Source organism: Heterodontus francisci, chromosome 2, assembly GCF_036365525.1.
Source record: "Heterodontus francisci isolate sHetFra1 chromosome 2, sHetFra1.hap1, whole genome shotgun sequence".
Taxonomy (NCBI): domain Eukaryota; kingdom Metazoa; phylum Chordata; class Chondrichthyes; order Heterodontiformes; family Heterodontidae; genus Heterodontus; species Heterodontus francisci.
This window is the reverse complement of record NC_090372.1, coordinates 160,350,273-160,364,242: the sequence shown is the minus strand read 5'-3', so window position 1 is coordinate 160,364,242 and position 13,970 is coordinate 160,350,273. Positions and strand designations below refer to the sequence as shown.

The window sequence follows — 13,970 nt, the reverse complement described above, 5'->3', positions numbered from 1 at the left end:
CGTTCTCCCCTGCTGTGACCACACAATGGACCAGGATGTGGAATCCATGGTTATCTATTGACGTCTGAATGGGTACTATTCTGTTATGATGTGGCTACTTCACATCTTTGAATTAGAAGAAACCGATTCAATTCAGGATTATCTCTTGATAGTTTCAGGTTGGGTGTAGTTTACCCCTCTTAGTCTGGAATGTATTGTTTTGCCCTTTCAAGACAGTGAGGCAGTTTTTGAATACACAGGCCGGGTCATCTAACCTTTGGCAGCTACCTTGACAGCACATTGTCCACTTTTTTAAAGGAGAAGTTAATTTCAAAGGGTCCACATTGAATAAAGTTCATATAAAAGTTAGGAATATAAGTCTTTACTAGGCATAACAGTGCCTTTTTTGTTTACAGCTATGAACCACTTAGGATAATGCCTAAAAATAGCACAGACAGAAATAAAGTACAAAGTGTATGTTCCTGAACTTTACCAAAAGGAAGTTCTACACTTCTGTATTCAAGTTCCAAAACTTGGATGCTCAGTCCACTTCTTTGTATGGAACATTTATTCAATAAAAACTCTACATTATTTTAACTCTATTGCAAAATTTATTTGGGTGGTTATGCTATCTTTCATAATGTAATTCCATTACATTATATCGCTTTACAATCTTTTTAGGGTTTCACATTTGGCAAATCTGGTGAGCAACTGACAATGAGACTACGATACGGAGCTTTTAAGGCAATGATGCGACAGGTAAGAACCATATATTAATTACTTGGTTTTGTTTCTTTATTATTTTGCAATGTATAATTAAAAACTTTACAAATTTATGTAGTTATATTTGCATTCTACTCAACTAACGCCTATATAGCGAAAAATAGCTTTAATAGTCATCGTTGGATTCAGTTAAATCAGTAATAATGGGTTGAATTTTATCAGATGGCACAGAAGTGCAACCGCCGAGAGGGGGCGGAGCTGCCACCCCTGATGACATAGAGGGAGTGGCTGCCGCGTCCCCGGCAACAGTGTCTAGCACCACCACCCAGGCGCCGCCTCCATTTTTAAAGAGCTTTAAGCCCTTCAGGAGAGATTTAAATATTTAAAGGTGCCGGTTTGATAAAAATGTCAATAAAAGTTTAATTTAACTTTGAATCTCCTCTCCCACCCCCTCCATTGAGTACTCAATACATAAATTGATCTATCCTCAAAAAGACACTTTTTGAAATTCTGAACTATCCCCCCGAACTTCATCTTTGGCCCTCAACCCCTTCACATCATCCCAACAACTAATAGGAATAGGTTTCCCCACTCCTCCCCCCTGCCCTGAAAATTATATTCCTCCCACCTCCCAATCAATACCTCGCCTCAGAAATCCGTACGGAGTTCCGAAGGCGCACAAGTTGCAGCCGGTGGCCGTAAAATCAGCGTGGGATGTCAGGCAAGCCCCATCTACATTTTAATTAACCTCATTTAAAAATTTTAATGAAGGCCCTGCTGCCAAACGGCAGGGGGGCCACACCGAGGCCTTGCCGCCACCGCTAATATCCAGCGGGGCCTTCTCGCCGTCATGGGCTGTGGCGCGCCGCTCCCGCAAGTATTTTACGGGCCTCTCCGCCACGACCCACAACACCGAGGGCTGGTAAAATGCAGCCCATTATGTTTGTAACTATTTTACAGCTAATATCTTAGTTGCTGGCAGTTCCAATGAATTTCTGTTCTCTCTCAGGTGACTGAGATTTTAGCTTACACACTGTAATGCTAAAAATGCTCTAACCTTAGTCATCCATTGATTGTGAACTACTCTGGGATGATAAGGCACCGTATAAGTCCAAGTTGTGGGTCAGAATTCTCTCCTCGATATGGGGACGGGAACAAAAGGCAGGTGAGCACCATCACCCACCCCGATTCATTTTGAGCAAGGCCAGGTCAGGGGCGGAATGCCTAACCAGCGCTCCAGGATGCCTTTGAGGCCCCTTTGCACAATGGTGGCCCAGCAGCTGGGGCCATTATTTTACTTCAAAAGTTTTAGAAGTGCTAAGAATTGCCCCAGGATGGAGCTGCCCTCTTTCTCCCTTACCTGCAATGGCAGGCTGTAGCTTCTTCCATGATGGAGGCCCCCCTATTGGCCCTCCAGCTTGGAGAGCCCACCTGCCATCTAAAATTGGATGGCAAGAGCGCTTTATGGCCACTAATTGGCCAATTCAGGTGTTATGACCCGGTGAGAAAGGGGTCTAGGGTTCCCTCTCAGCCTTCACCTGGTCTTACCGTAACAGGGTTTAATTTTAAACACACTGTTTTTTTAGCTCCACGTTAGTGAATCCTTGTTCACTAATTTCCAATTATAAGGCAAAGAAACTAACCAAACAGATTTTCTTGGATTTAAAGAAGAAAAGTTGAACTTTATGAAACTTAAACTCTAATTCAGTTAACGCCTATGGATACGCGACGTGCCCAAGCTAGCATGCATACGCGATACACACATACAAATAGAGACAGAAAAGAGTAGAAGAAATAAAGTGGAAACGTTTGAGGCAATATCTGAAGATGGTTTTGGTTACTGTTCTTTGAACTTGCTGTAAAGTCCTTGATTTGTAGGTAGGTCTTGCTTTTTGTTGGGCCCAGTATTCTTCTTGAGCCTTGTTCGATGTAGGAGTTTCTCTCTTGAAGTTCGTATGTCCTCAGTAGGTCCAGAGGCTTGTGAGAAAGAGATGGGAGCAGACAGGCGAGGTCCTCTCACTCCAGGAGCAAACAGTCTTTTCGAGTTCAAGCTTTGTATAATTCAGAAAAAACTCAGGGAGCCAAGCAGGTTAGTCATGTGACTAGCTGGTCTGACCACGTCTGTTTGTGGATTCTCTTGTCTTAGCCGACCCTGGAATGACTCGTCTTACGCACAATACTTGGTGCTTAAAGTCCATTGTGGATTAAATTGAAGCAGGGAATAGCCCCATTATCCCTCCAAGCACTGTCTGTTAGTATGCAAATGTTTTTTCCAGCCATGGAGGATTTGTATAGCAAGTAATTTCTTCGCTCCAGCAACAGTTTAAAATCAATGTTCATATGACAAAATTAATATGCCTCATTCTTGGCAGGTGGGGGTCTAGCATGACACAGGCAAAATTGATGTCAGGTGACTGCACCCGACTCAGTGCAGGGTCAGCACCCCAGCGTCGAGGTCCCCACCCAAAACGTAAAAACGTGCCCGCGGGTTAACTGCAGATGATGATACTGTTAATAAAACTCAGACTCTAATAAAAAAGCGACAAAGTTTTAATAAGTCGTAATTCTTCTTTGCCTCCCACTCTTATTTTCTTGCTCTTCTCTCTTTTCTCAATGATTAAATGACGTTTTTTTCATACATCTATAGTAGATTAGCTTTTTAGTTTGAATTTTGTTATATCAAATCAAAAATTACAAATACACCTTTGCTCTAACTAACTTAACACTAGAAATGGAACTCAAAATCACCTAAATTTGTTCTTCGATTGCTCGAAGCTGGTTCCAAAGACCAGTTTTCCAGTAATTGTGAAATTGAATATTGTAGCTTAATTTGCCAAGTTACACTTTGATACTTTTTGCATTCTTCCCTTTACAAGCTTAAAGTACTGAATTGAATAATTCATCCACTGCCCAGAAGAGCACATGCCAAAATGTTTATGTTTAGAGATACTGCACTTAAACAGGCCCTTCGGCCCACCGAGTCTGTGCCGACCATCAACCACCCATTTATACTAATCCTACACTAATCCCATATTCCTACCACATCCCCACCTGTCCCTATATTTCCCTACCACCTACCTATACTAGGGGCAATTTATAACGGCCAATTTACCTACCAATCTGCAAGTCTTTTGGCTTGTGGGAGGAAACCGGAGCACCCGGAGGAAACCCACGCAGACACAGGGAGAACTTGCAAACTCCACACAGGCAGTACCCAGAATTGAACCCAGGTCGCTGGAGCTGTGAGGCTGCAATGCTAACCACTGCACCACTGTGCCGCATTTTTTGGCATTGGAATAAGTGTTAAATATAGAGATCTCCACATAAAAGCAACATGATTTAGTGACCCAGAATTTCTTGAAAATGTGTGCCACAATGATGGTGCATCTACATCGTACACCATTATTCTAGTTCAGAAATTTCAAGAAATTATGCCATATGAGTTATGTTAATTCTCACTCCACACCAAAATTTCCTGTGCCACCTGCCACTACCCTCACCCAAACAGTGAAATGTTAATTGTCATATCTATGTCTCTACTAACATCAATGAGAACTGGGAATATCCTGAATTAACGCTTGTTTTCTTGCTACTGAAACTTAGTCAAAAATAATGAGGCTCGTGAGCCAATTTTTACCTTATACAAATGCCAAACTATTGTGTGGATGTAGCGTTCATTGGATTCAGAGGAATAGAGATTTATAGAGGGTTTGTAGGCCTCGGGGATTTTTACAAAGTCAGAGAAGGGCAAAACCGTGAAGGAATTTAAGAATGTTTTAAATCAAACCAATATAGGTCTGGAAGGGCAGAAGTGATTCGTGAGTGGGACTTTGTATGGGAGAGGATAAGAACAACAGAGTTGGAAAGTTGGCGAGTAGAGCAATTAAATAGTTGAATTTGGAGGTAACAAAGGCATAAATGAGAGTTTCAACAGCAGATCAGCTGAGAGGGGCAGAGGTAGGGCGTATTACAGAGTGAAATTAGATTTTTTTTCTGATAGGGTATGAGATTAGAAGCTCAGCTTGAGGTTCAATAGGATGTAGAGGTTGTGAACAGTCTAGTTCAACCTGAGACAGTGGCTGGGAAGAGGGTTGGAATTGGTGGTAACCACATGACTCTTGTGATAGGGTCCAAAGATGATGCCTCCAAATTTAATAATATTTAATTGGAGGAAATTGCAGCTTGTCCAAGACTGGATATTAGACAAGCAAAGACAGCAGAGGGGCTAAGGTAAAAAGGGAACTTTCATATTGAAATCTGTGTGTTAATGCTTTGCATCGTTACTGGTTGTCTTGTTTTATAATAAACTGATCATTTTGTTGTCTGTTAAACCTAGTGTATTTTATTCTGGGATAAAGAGTAGCGTCTATGATTGACCGTATCGATAACTGGGTAAACATTTAAATATCTGTTGTGACCTGTGGAGAAGTTGAACTAGAAAAAAACAGTGCACTCCTCCTACCTCAGTCGTAACACCTAGTATGAGGACCAAGAAAAGAAGTTGGGTGGTCAGCAGTTTAGTGGGAATGGGGTCAGGGGAGCCAATAGATAATTACTGGGCTGGAAAGGGGATGACCAATAACTCTCAGACTAATTGGTGTACCAACGATGCCATTGAATAGTTTGTATGAATTCCCTAGTCTGTCAGGAAAGATTTGACATGTTCACCAAAGTGGCCTGATTTACCAATTTACTGGGACATGAATCTGATTCTGCACTAATTGCAAATAAAGGGGGTAATTTCTGTAGGAATAATTTATTAGAAAATAGTTAATTGACATTTATTATGAGGTGCACTCACTACAATTTACTGAAGTGACTCCAGCAAATGTTTGAGTTGGTCTTCAGAATTTATTAAAATTCAATATCCATTCAGCATTTAACAAACTTTTTTTATTTAACATTCTAACAAGTAATACTCCAAAATAAATTGCAAACAAGTCAAGCCCCGCCAAAAAGTTGGGTGAATGCATGGAAGTCTGGTGGCCTTTTCTCATCCGAAGTGCATAATATAACCAGTTCATTTATGTCTGTATTTCTTTTAGGATGTTAGCTGGTTTGATGATTCTAAAAACAACACTGGAGCATTGACTACCAGACTTGCTACTGATGCAAATCAAGTTAAGGGGGTACGTATCTACAGGAGTTGGCTGCTGGTTTTCACCATCCATATCCATCACAGGAGTCAAAAATTGTGATGAAATCTAACTGAATTATTCTGAAGATAATGTTAGAATCATAGAATAGTACAACACAGAAGGAGGCCATGTGGCCCATCGAGTCTGCGCTGGCTCTTTCCTAGAGCAATCCAGTTAGTCCCTTGCTCTTTCTCCAGATCCCTTCAATTTTTCTCCATGTATTTGAAGGAGAAAAACATTTTCGCGTTAGTTCTCCAATCAAATGAATATCACATTAAATCAGTAATTTAAGAGATGAAGGCTTCGACAGAATCCTGTTGCTAATTAGAAAAAACATTTGGAAATATCAAATGCTGTGTAATTAGATGATCAGATATTGCCAATGTAAATATTTGAAGGGAAAGTGGCATAATCTTTTAGATAACTATTACATAGTAATTAAACACATTTTAAATATCTGAAGAAGTAGTTAGGAACATAGGAGCAGGAGTAGGTCATTCAGTCCATCAAACCTGCCCCGCCATCCAATACAATCATGGCTGATCATCCACTTCAATGTCTTTTTCCCACACTATCCCCATATCCCCTTATGTCATTTGTATTTAGAAATCTGTCAATCTCTACTTTAAACATACTCAGTGACTGAGCTTCCACAGCCCTCTGGGATAGAGAATTCCAAAGATTCACAACCCTCTGAGCAAAGAAATTTCTCCCCATCTCTGTCCTAAGTGGCTTCCCTCTTATCGAAATATCTTAATTCATTAATCATATCTCACTGACAAATACTCCAATTTATTGTTCTAGTTAGGGTAGAGGATTAATTTCTTTAGTATTGAAAGTAGCCGATGCATATAAAGATATTTTGCAGGATATTAATATTGCTGCTTGTGCAGTTCCTGATTCACTACCAAGAGACTGAGTGCCTTACAGGAGTTTCATATAGATGTAAAGTTTAATGTAGCTGTATTTTCAATTTACTTCAGCTCAACCAAAGCAGTCTGTAAACAATGCACATCAACTCCCTAATAAACCATAAAGCTAGTTGCCAGAATGCTATAAAAAGTTGGTCAAAATTTGGGCAGTTAACCTAAATAGAAGCATTGAAAGAATTTTTTTCATCTTGTTGATGTTCAATGAACAACTTCCTGCATTCTTGTCTTTACTGTAGGCTACTGGTGTCAGACTTGGTTTGATTGCACAGAACGTAGCTAACCTAGGATGTGCAATTACTATTGCTTTCGTCTATGGCTGGCAGCTGACACTATTGATCTTAGCCATTGTGCCGATCCTGGCAATATCAGGATTGATACAGATGAGAATGCTCACTGGACACGCCAGCAAGGACAAGGAAGAACTGGAGAATGCTGGAAAGGTGGGTGATTTTGAAAGGGGACTGGCATTTGATGGCATTTTAATTTGAACTTGTAGATATAATCCAAGTCTTTATCTTCATATCTTATGGAGGGGATAGAAATTTGGGTGGCTGGGGGTGTGGGTGTCTGGCAGGGCAACAAGATTTTTTTTAAATTCATTCATGGGATGTGGGCATCACTGGCTAGGCCAGCATTTATTGCCCATCTTTAATTGCCCTTGAGAAGGTGGTGGTGAGCTGCCTTGAACCATTGCAGTCCATGTGGGGTAGGTACATCCAAAGTGCTGTTGGGAAGCGAATTCCAGGATTTTGACCCAGTGACAGTGAAGGAATGGCGATATAGTTCCAAGTCAGGATGGTGTGTGACTTGGAGGGGAACTTGCAGGTGGTGGTGTTCCCATGCATTTGCTGCCCTTGTCCTTCTAGTTGGTAGAGGTCGTGGGTTTGGAAGGTGCTGCCTAAGGAGCCTTGGTGCGTTGCTGCAGTGCATCTTGTAGATGGTACACATTGCTGCCACTTTGCGTCGGTGGTGGAGGGAGTGAATGTTTGTGGATGGGGTGCCAATCAAGCGGGCTGCTTTTTCCTGGATGGTGTCAAGCTTCTTGAGTGTTGTTGAAGCTGCAGCCATCCAGGCAAGTGGAGAGTATTCCATCCTGACTTGTGCCTTGTAGATGGTGGACAGGCATTGGGGAGTCAGGAGGCGAATTACCCGCCTCAATATTCCTAGTCTCTGACCTGCTCTTGTAGCCTTGGTATTTATATGGCTACTCCAGTTTAGTTTCTGGTCAATGGTAGACCCTAGGATGTTGATAGTGGGGGATTCAGTGATCGTAATGCCATTGAGTGTCAAGGGGAGATGGTTAGATTCTCTCTTGTTGGAGATAGTCATTGCCCGGCACTTGTGTGGCACGAATCTTACTTGCCACTTATCAGCCCAGATCTTGTCCAGATCTTGCTGCATTTCTACACGGACTGCTTCAGTATCTGAGGAATCGGGAATGATGCTGAACATTGTGCAATAATCAGCGAAATCCCCACTTCTGATCTTTTGATTGAAAGAAGGTCATTGATAAAGCAGCTGAAGATGGTTGGACCTAGGACATTACCCTGAGGAACTCCTGCAGTGATGTCCTGGAGCTCAGATGATTGGTCTCCAACAACCACAACCATCTTCCTTTGCGCTAAGCAGCAGAGAGTTTTCCCCCTGATTCCTATTGACTTCAGTTTTGCTAGGGCTCCTTGATGCCATACTCGGTCAAATGTTGCCTTGATGTCAAGGGCAGTCACTCTCACCTCACCTCTTGAGTTCAGCTCTTTTCTCCACATTTGAACCAAGGCTGTAATGAGGTCAGGAACTGAGTGGCTCTGGCGGAACCCAAACTGAGCGTCACTGAGCAGGTTATTGCTAAGCAAGTGCCGCTTGATGGCACTTTTGATGACACCTTCCATCACTTTACTGATGATTGAGAGTAGACTGATGGGGTGGTAATTGGCCGGTTTGGACTTGTCCTGCTTTTTGCGTACAGGACATACCTGGGCAATTTTCCACATTGACGGGTAGATGCCAGTATTGTAGCTGTACTGAAACAGCTTGGCTAGGGGCGGCAAGTTCTGGAGCACAGGTCTTCAGTACTATTGCCGGGATATTGTCAGGGGCCATAGCCTTTGCAGTATCCAGTGCCTTCAGTCATTTCTTGATATTACGTGGAGTGAATCGAATTGGCTGAAGACTAGCATCTGTGATGCTGGGGACTTCAGGAGGAGGCCGAGATGGATCATCAACTTCACACTTCTGGCTGAAGATTGTTGCAAATGCTTCAGATTTATCTTGATAATGATGTAGCAAAACAAATACAGTAAGTCCCCACCACTTATAACAGGTGCATTGGTGCTAATGCAATTTATTTATTTCTTTAGTTTATTTATTTAGAGATACAGCACTGAAACAGGCCCTTCGGCCCACTGAGTCTGTGCCGACCAACAACCACCCATTTATACTAATCCTACATTAATTCCATATTCCCTACCACATCCCCTTCATTCTCCTACCACCTACCTACAGTAGGGGTAATTTACAATGGCCAATTTACCTATCTGTGGGAGGAAACCAGAGCACCCGGCAGAAACCCAGGCAGTCACAGGGAGAACTTGCAAACTCCACACAGGCAGTACCTAGAACTGAACCCAGATTGCTGGAGCTGTGAGGCTGCGGTGCTAACCATAGCGCCACTGTGCCACTATATCTGTTGGATGCTTTACCTGTGCACTCTGCAGGTCTGGAAATAAACTCATGGGCTCCAGTATTTAGTAAGGCACACATTCAGGGTGAGAGGGAGGAGAGGTGTATCTCAGGTTCTTACAGGTTCCTCACCTAACAACCAGACTGATTGACAGTCTAGCAGCCTGTCATGTGGGAAAAGCTGTGGGCTGAAAAGCAGGTAGGTTTAATGGTGATGGGGAGAGGAAAAGGGTGGTGATTTTTGAGGAGGGGGAGTTCAGGGAGGAGAGCAAGTGTCGGTGTGGGGTTTTGCAGAGGAGATCAGGGGTCGGAGATTGCAGAGGTGGGGTGGGGGGGTAAGGTTGAACATGTCATCGGGGGGTGGGTAGGGTGACGATGGTGAGGGTGGGGTGCGGGGATCAGGTCGGTAATCGCATGGGCTCAGAGATCGATGGTACCTTGTTGGGCTTGGAGGAAACACTCTTGCTTCTCCTGGCCAACAAGCTGTACTGTAAAGGCAGTTAACTGTTCGTTTTCGTTGCTGGGTTTTCTGAGGCAAGGGAAGCCCGGACAACAGTAGTTGAAATTAGAAACCTTAGGCTGAATTTTATGTTATCGGCGGCGGCCGTAAATGATGGCGGCCCACACGGGTGGGTTTTACTCCACGGAGGCACCGCGATATATGCGGCGGCTCATTTACATGGCTGGGGCGGACTCCCCTCCCCCCAACCCTGCCAGATGACATGGAAGAGGCAGGCGAGCCGTCCGCGGCAAGGGCGTCCGGCGCCACTGCGCAGGCATCGGTGCCATTTTTTAAAGGGTTTCCAGCCCTTGCACTTTTTCTTTAAACATTTAAATTAAATGTAATAAAACTGATTTTAAAAATTACGTACATATTTCCAGCCCCTCTCCCACCCTCCCCCATTAACAATACTCATTCCTTGCCCTCTTTCCCCCCCCTCAAGAATAGTTACCTTGTGTACCTGACCTTCTCCACCCCCCACAAAGTTGGCAAACTTTTAACTGCCCGCCATCCCCTTCACCAATCAGAATAGTTTGACCCTGCTTCCCCCCTCCACCCTCCGCGCTGACAAAGTTACCTCCTCCCCTGCCCTCCCTTCCCACAGGTGTTGCGCCTCTTTTCCCCAGATGGGGATCCGAAGGCGCAGCAGTGCCGGCCACCGGGATGAAGATCGCAGCGGCACTTCAGGAGGCAACGGGAATGTCATTAACTCAGGTAAGTTAATGATTTTGAATATTTAAATTACAGTCCCGTTGCTGAGTGGCGGAGGGGCTGTCATAAGGCCTCGCTGCTGCCAGCAGTATCGGGATAGGCCCTGCCAGCGTCGAGGTCCGTGGTAGGCCTCATCCGGGGCAATCTTCATGCCCCCCCGCCACCCCCCCCCCCCCCCCCCCCAAAACCCTTGCTACGGATCCCGACATTGAGACCTCTATAAAATCTAGCCCCTTGTTAAAATAGCAGCATGGAGCTTTATTAAAAGTTTTCAAAGGCTGACCCATCTCCTGAGAGCGCATTGGTGGCCCACCCTTCATCCGGCAGGTGGAGGGTGGGTTTGATGCAACTTGCGTTTGGGTTTGAACTTGTTCAAATTCTAACTTCATATTTGGAGGTGAAAATGACCCCCATGATGTCTAGCAACTGCGATACCATCAGCTACAAATTTAAAATTCCTTTGAATAGGTTCACAACCTTACTATTAGCTACAGTTGTGCATGACCCATGTAAACATCTTGCTATTCTGATGCTGGTGTCCTGTCAAAGGAAGCTAAAACCAAAACTTTGGTTTCCTTTACGATTCTAAGGCTTCTCCTGTAACTCAGGTTGGCAGGAAGTTCCTCTGCTCAAGAATAGATGAAAGACTGAAAGCACTGTTTTTTTTCTGAGCTTATCCAGCTGAGAACTGATTAATATCCCATTGGGGAATACAATGCCATACAAGAGCCAAGGCAATGTTTTACTGCATGGTCATTCACCAAACGAGTTTCTTATTTTTGCTCTTTTTCTGCTCCTCCGCTTCTGGTTAAAATGCAGAATGTTAAGAAGAAATAAGCCTCTTTCACTCTCCCCACATAATCTTTGACCTAACATTTTGGACTCTAAACTTGCAGCAAATTAGCTTTCACGTTCACTCAATAAAGTTATTCATTGAAGGATTTCTCTATACAAGGAGAACATTTAATAAAGTTCATGTTTACAAGAATTATTATAATTACAAAAATTATTATAATAAGGAGAATTTACTCAGTAAACTTCATCATGATCATTTGTTTCTTAAAAGTCATGGGGACAGCTTGAGCAAATTTCCTTGGATGGGTAACCTGAAACCTATAGGGGGAATCTTCTGTTTGGGAGGAGTATAAGCTCGATGTGCTATGGGATGTTTGGTTTTAAATTCTGAAAAACACTCTAAGATGTTTGCTGTTTTAGCAAGAGCTGTAAATAACTGTTGTTTCTTGAGGATAAATGTTCTCAGTAAATCACAGGAGACTGTTGCAATTGTTTTTACGCTAATGCACAAAAACAAACTGAGTGGGAATTTTAACCTCAAAACTGGTGCGTTTGGGCCAGTTTGAGGGGGGGGGTGGTGGTTAAAATGTAAAAAAAAAATCCTGATTTCAACGTGCCCGCTTTTGGCTTTAATGGAGGTGGGGCGGGGGTCAGGTGGGCGACCAACCCTCTCCCAGGAGACAAGTTGGCACTTTAAATATTATAATGAGGCAGCTTGCCTCATTTGTATTCACCATTTGAAACCCATAGGCTAAACTAAGGCAGGGTGCTGCTGGTTCTAGAAGTGAGTGCCTTTCCATTTACCTGCTGGATCCAGCATGCCTACCTAGCCAACCCCTCCCACCCCTGCCCCACCCCCGCCTGCCCCGCAGTTGGACACCCCCTCACCCTTTACTGATTTCTACTCCGAGGACTCTGATCCCCACTCCACCCCCTACCTACTGAGGCTTCTGATCCCCTCCTTCCCACTGAGGCTTCTGGCCTCCTATCCCTCCCCTAAGGCCTCCTATCTCATCTCTCCCACCAGGCCTCAGATCTCTACCACCCCCCCCCCCCCCCCCCCCCCTTCTTGCAGGACTCTAATCTGTGACCGCCTCCGCCCCACCCCTGGGATCGTCATTCCCCAGCCCTCCATCATCCACCACCCACCCCACCCCCACCCCACCCCAGATAGAGCCCAGGCCTCCCTTGCCTGCAGCCTTCTTCGCACACCTCCCAGCCTGACTGGAAGCCAAGCCTGTTCAATTCGGCTGGCTTCCAGGTAGGGAATTTGTCAGTGACGTCACATGCACATTGAATTTAAAACTCCACAGGGTGCAGGAGGGGCCACGATTTCTGGGTTTCCCATGCTGTGCTGGTACCCCGGCTCTTGGAGGATCAAGAAGGTTCAAATTGGCTCTGTGGAAATGCAGAGGGCAAATCCTATGAAATTAGCTTCTCCTACCAGTGCTAATAAGCTCTCTCGCATGTGTCATGGATGCAGGGAGCATAGTATAGTGGGTGATTGCTGGGTGACAGGAATGTGGCACACTATCAGCTCATAAAAGGCAACATTAAAGGAGAAGATAGCTGCACCAACTACTGGAGAAAATAATGGCTGAACAGCACCTTCCAAACCTGCGACCTCTACCAACTAGAAGGACAAGGGCAGCAAATACATGGGAACACTACCACCTGCAAGTTCCCCTCCAAGTCACACACCATCCTGACTTGGAGCTTTATCGCCATTCCTTTACTGTCGCTGGGTCAAACTCCTGGAACTCCCTTCCTAACAGCAATGTGGGTATACCTATCCCACATGGACTGCAGCGGTTCAAGAAGGCAGCTCACCACCACCTTCTCAAGGGAAATTAGGGACGGGCAATAAATGCTGGCCTGGCCAGAATCGCCCACATCCCATGAATGAATAAAAAAAAAACGAAATGATGCCTTGGAGGTCAGAAAGTGCAACAAAAAAGGATCTTTGGTGTTTAAAGGTGCCTTATGCTGGGCAGCCCAAGTGGGAGTCTACCCCACTTTTTCTAATGTGGAATAGAATATCAGGAGAAAGCAGCATATAGCTGTTGGGAGAGAACTTGGATGGAACAGATCTTGCAACTTGAAGCACCTATTCAGAATCAAGGAGAAGGTACTGGCAATATTTTGTTCCAAAGGGAATGGAATGTTTGAAGGCATGGGAACACAACTCAGAAAGCATCCTCCTTTTATTAATCTCATTGTTACATTCACTCACATATAAGCATACTTTGCAGAGTACCATGGCATTGTGGAATCAGATGCCTGGAAAAAGGAACTTCCCCATTATTTTCTCCATTTAAATTAAAAGAGAAAAATCAGCCGCTTCCTTTTGTAGGCATGTGCTCCAACCTTTCAGATTGCTCAATGTTTGGCTCACACATGCGAACCAATGCATAGGCCCAGGAAAACATCTCTATATAATATATATATAATATATAATATATAAAGAACTTCTATTACAAGGCAGTTTTCTCCTGACACCATTGTAACATA

The 13,970-nt window shown here is 44.0% G+C and overlaps 1 protein-coding gene across 2 annotated transcripts in view; it reads left to right on the top strand.

The window, feature by feature from the left end:
* abcb4 (ATP-binding cassette, sub-family B (MDR/TAP), member 4) overlaps positions 1-13,970 on the top strand; it is a 164,885-nt gene that overhangs the window by 104,141 nt on the left and 46,774 nt on the right. For both annotated transcript variants that reach the window (XM_068012986.1, XM_068012982.1), the window contains 3 exons: positions 661-738; positions 5,748-5,831; positions 7,009-7,212. In XM_068012986.1, coding sequence (XP_067869087.1) covers positions 661-738; positions 5,748-5,831; positions 7,009-7,212 — 366 coding nt within the window. The remainder of the gene's footprint in view (positions 1-660; positions 739-5,747; positions 5,832-7,008; positions 7,213-13,970) is intronic.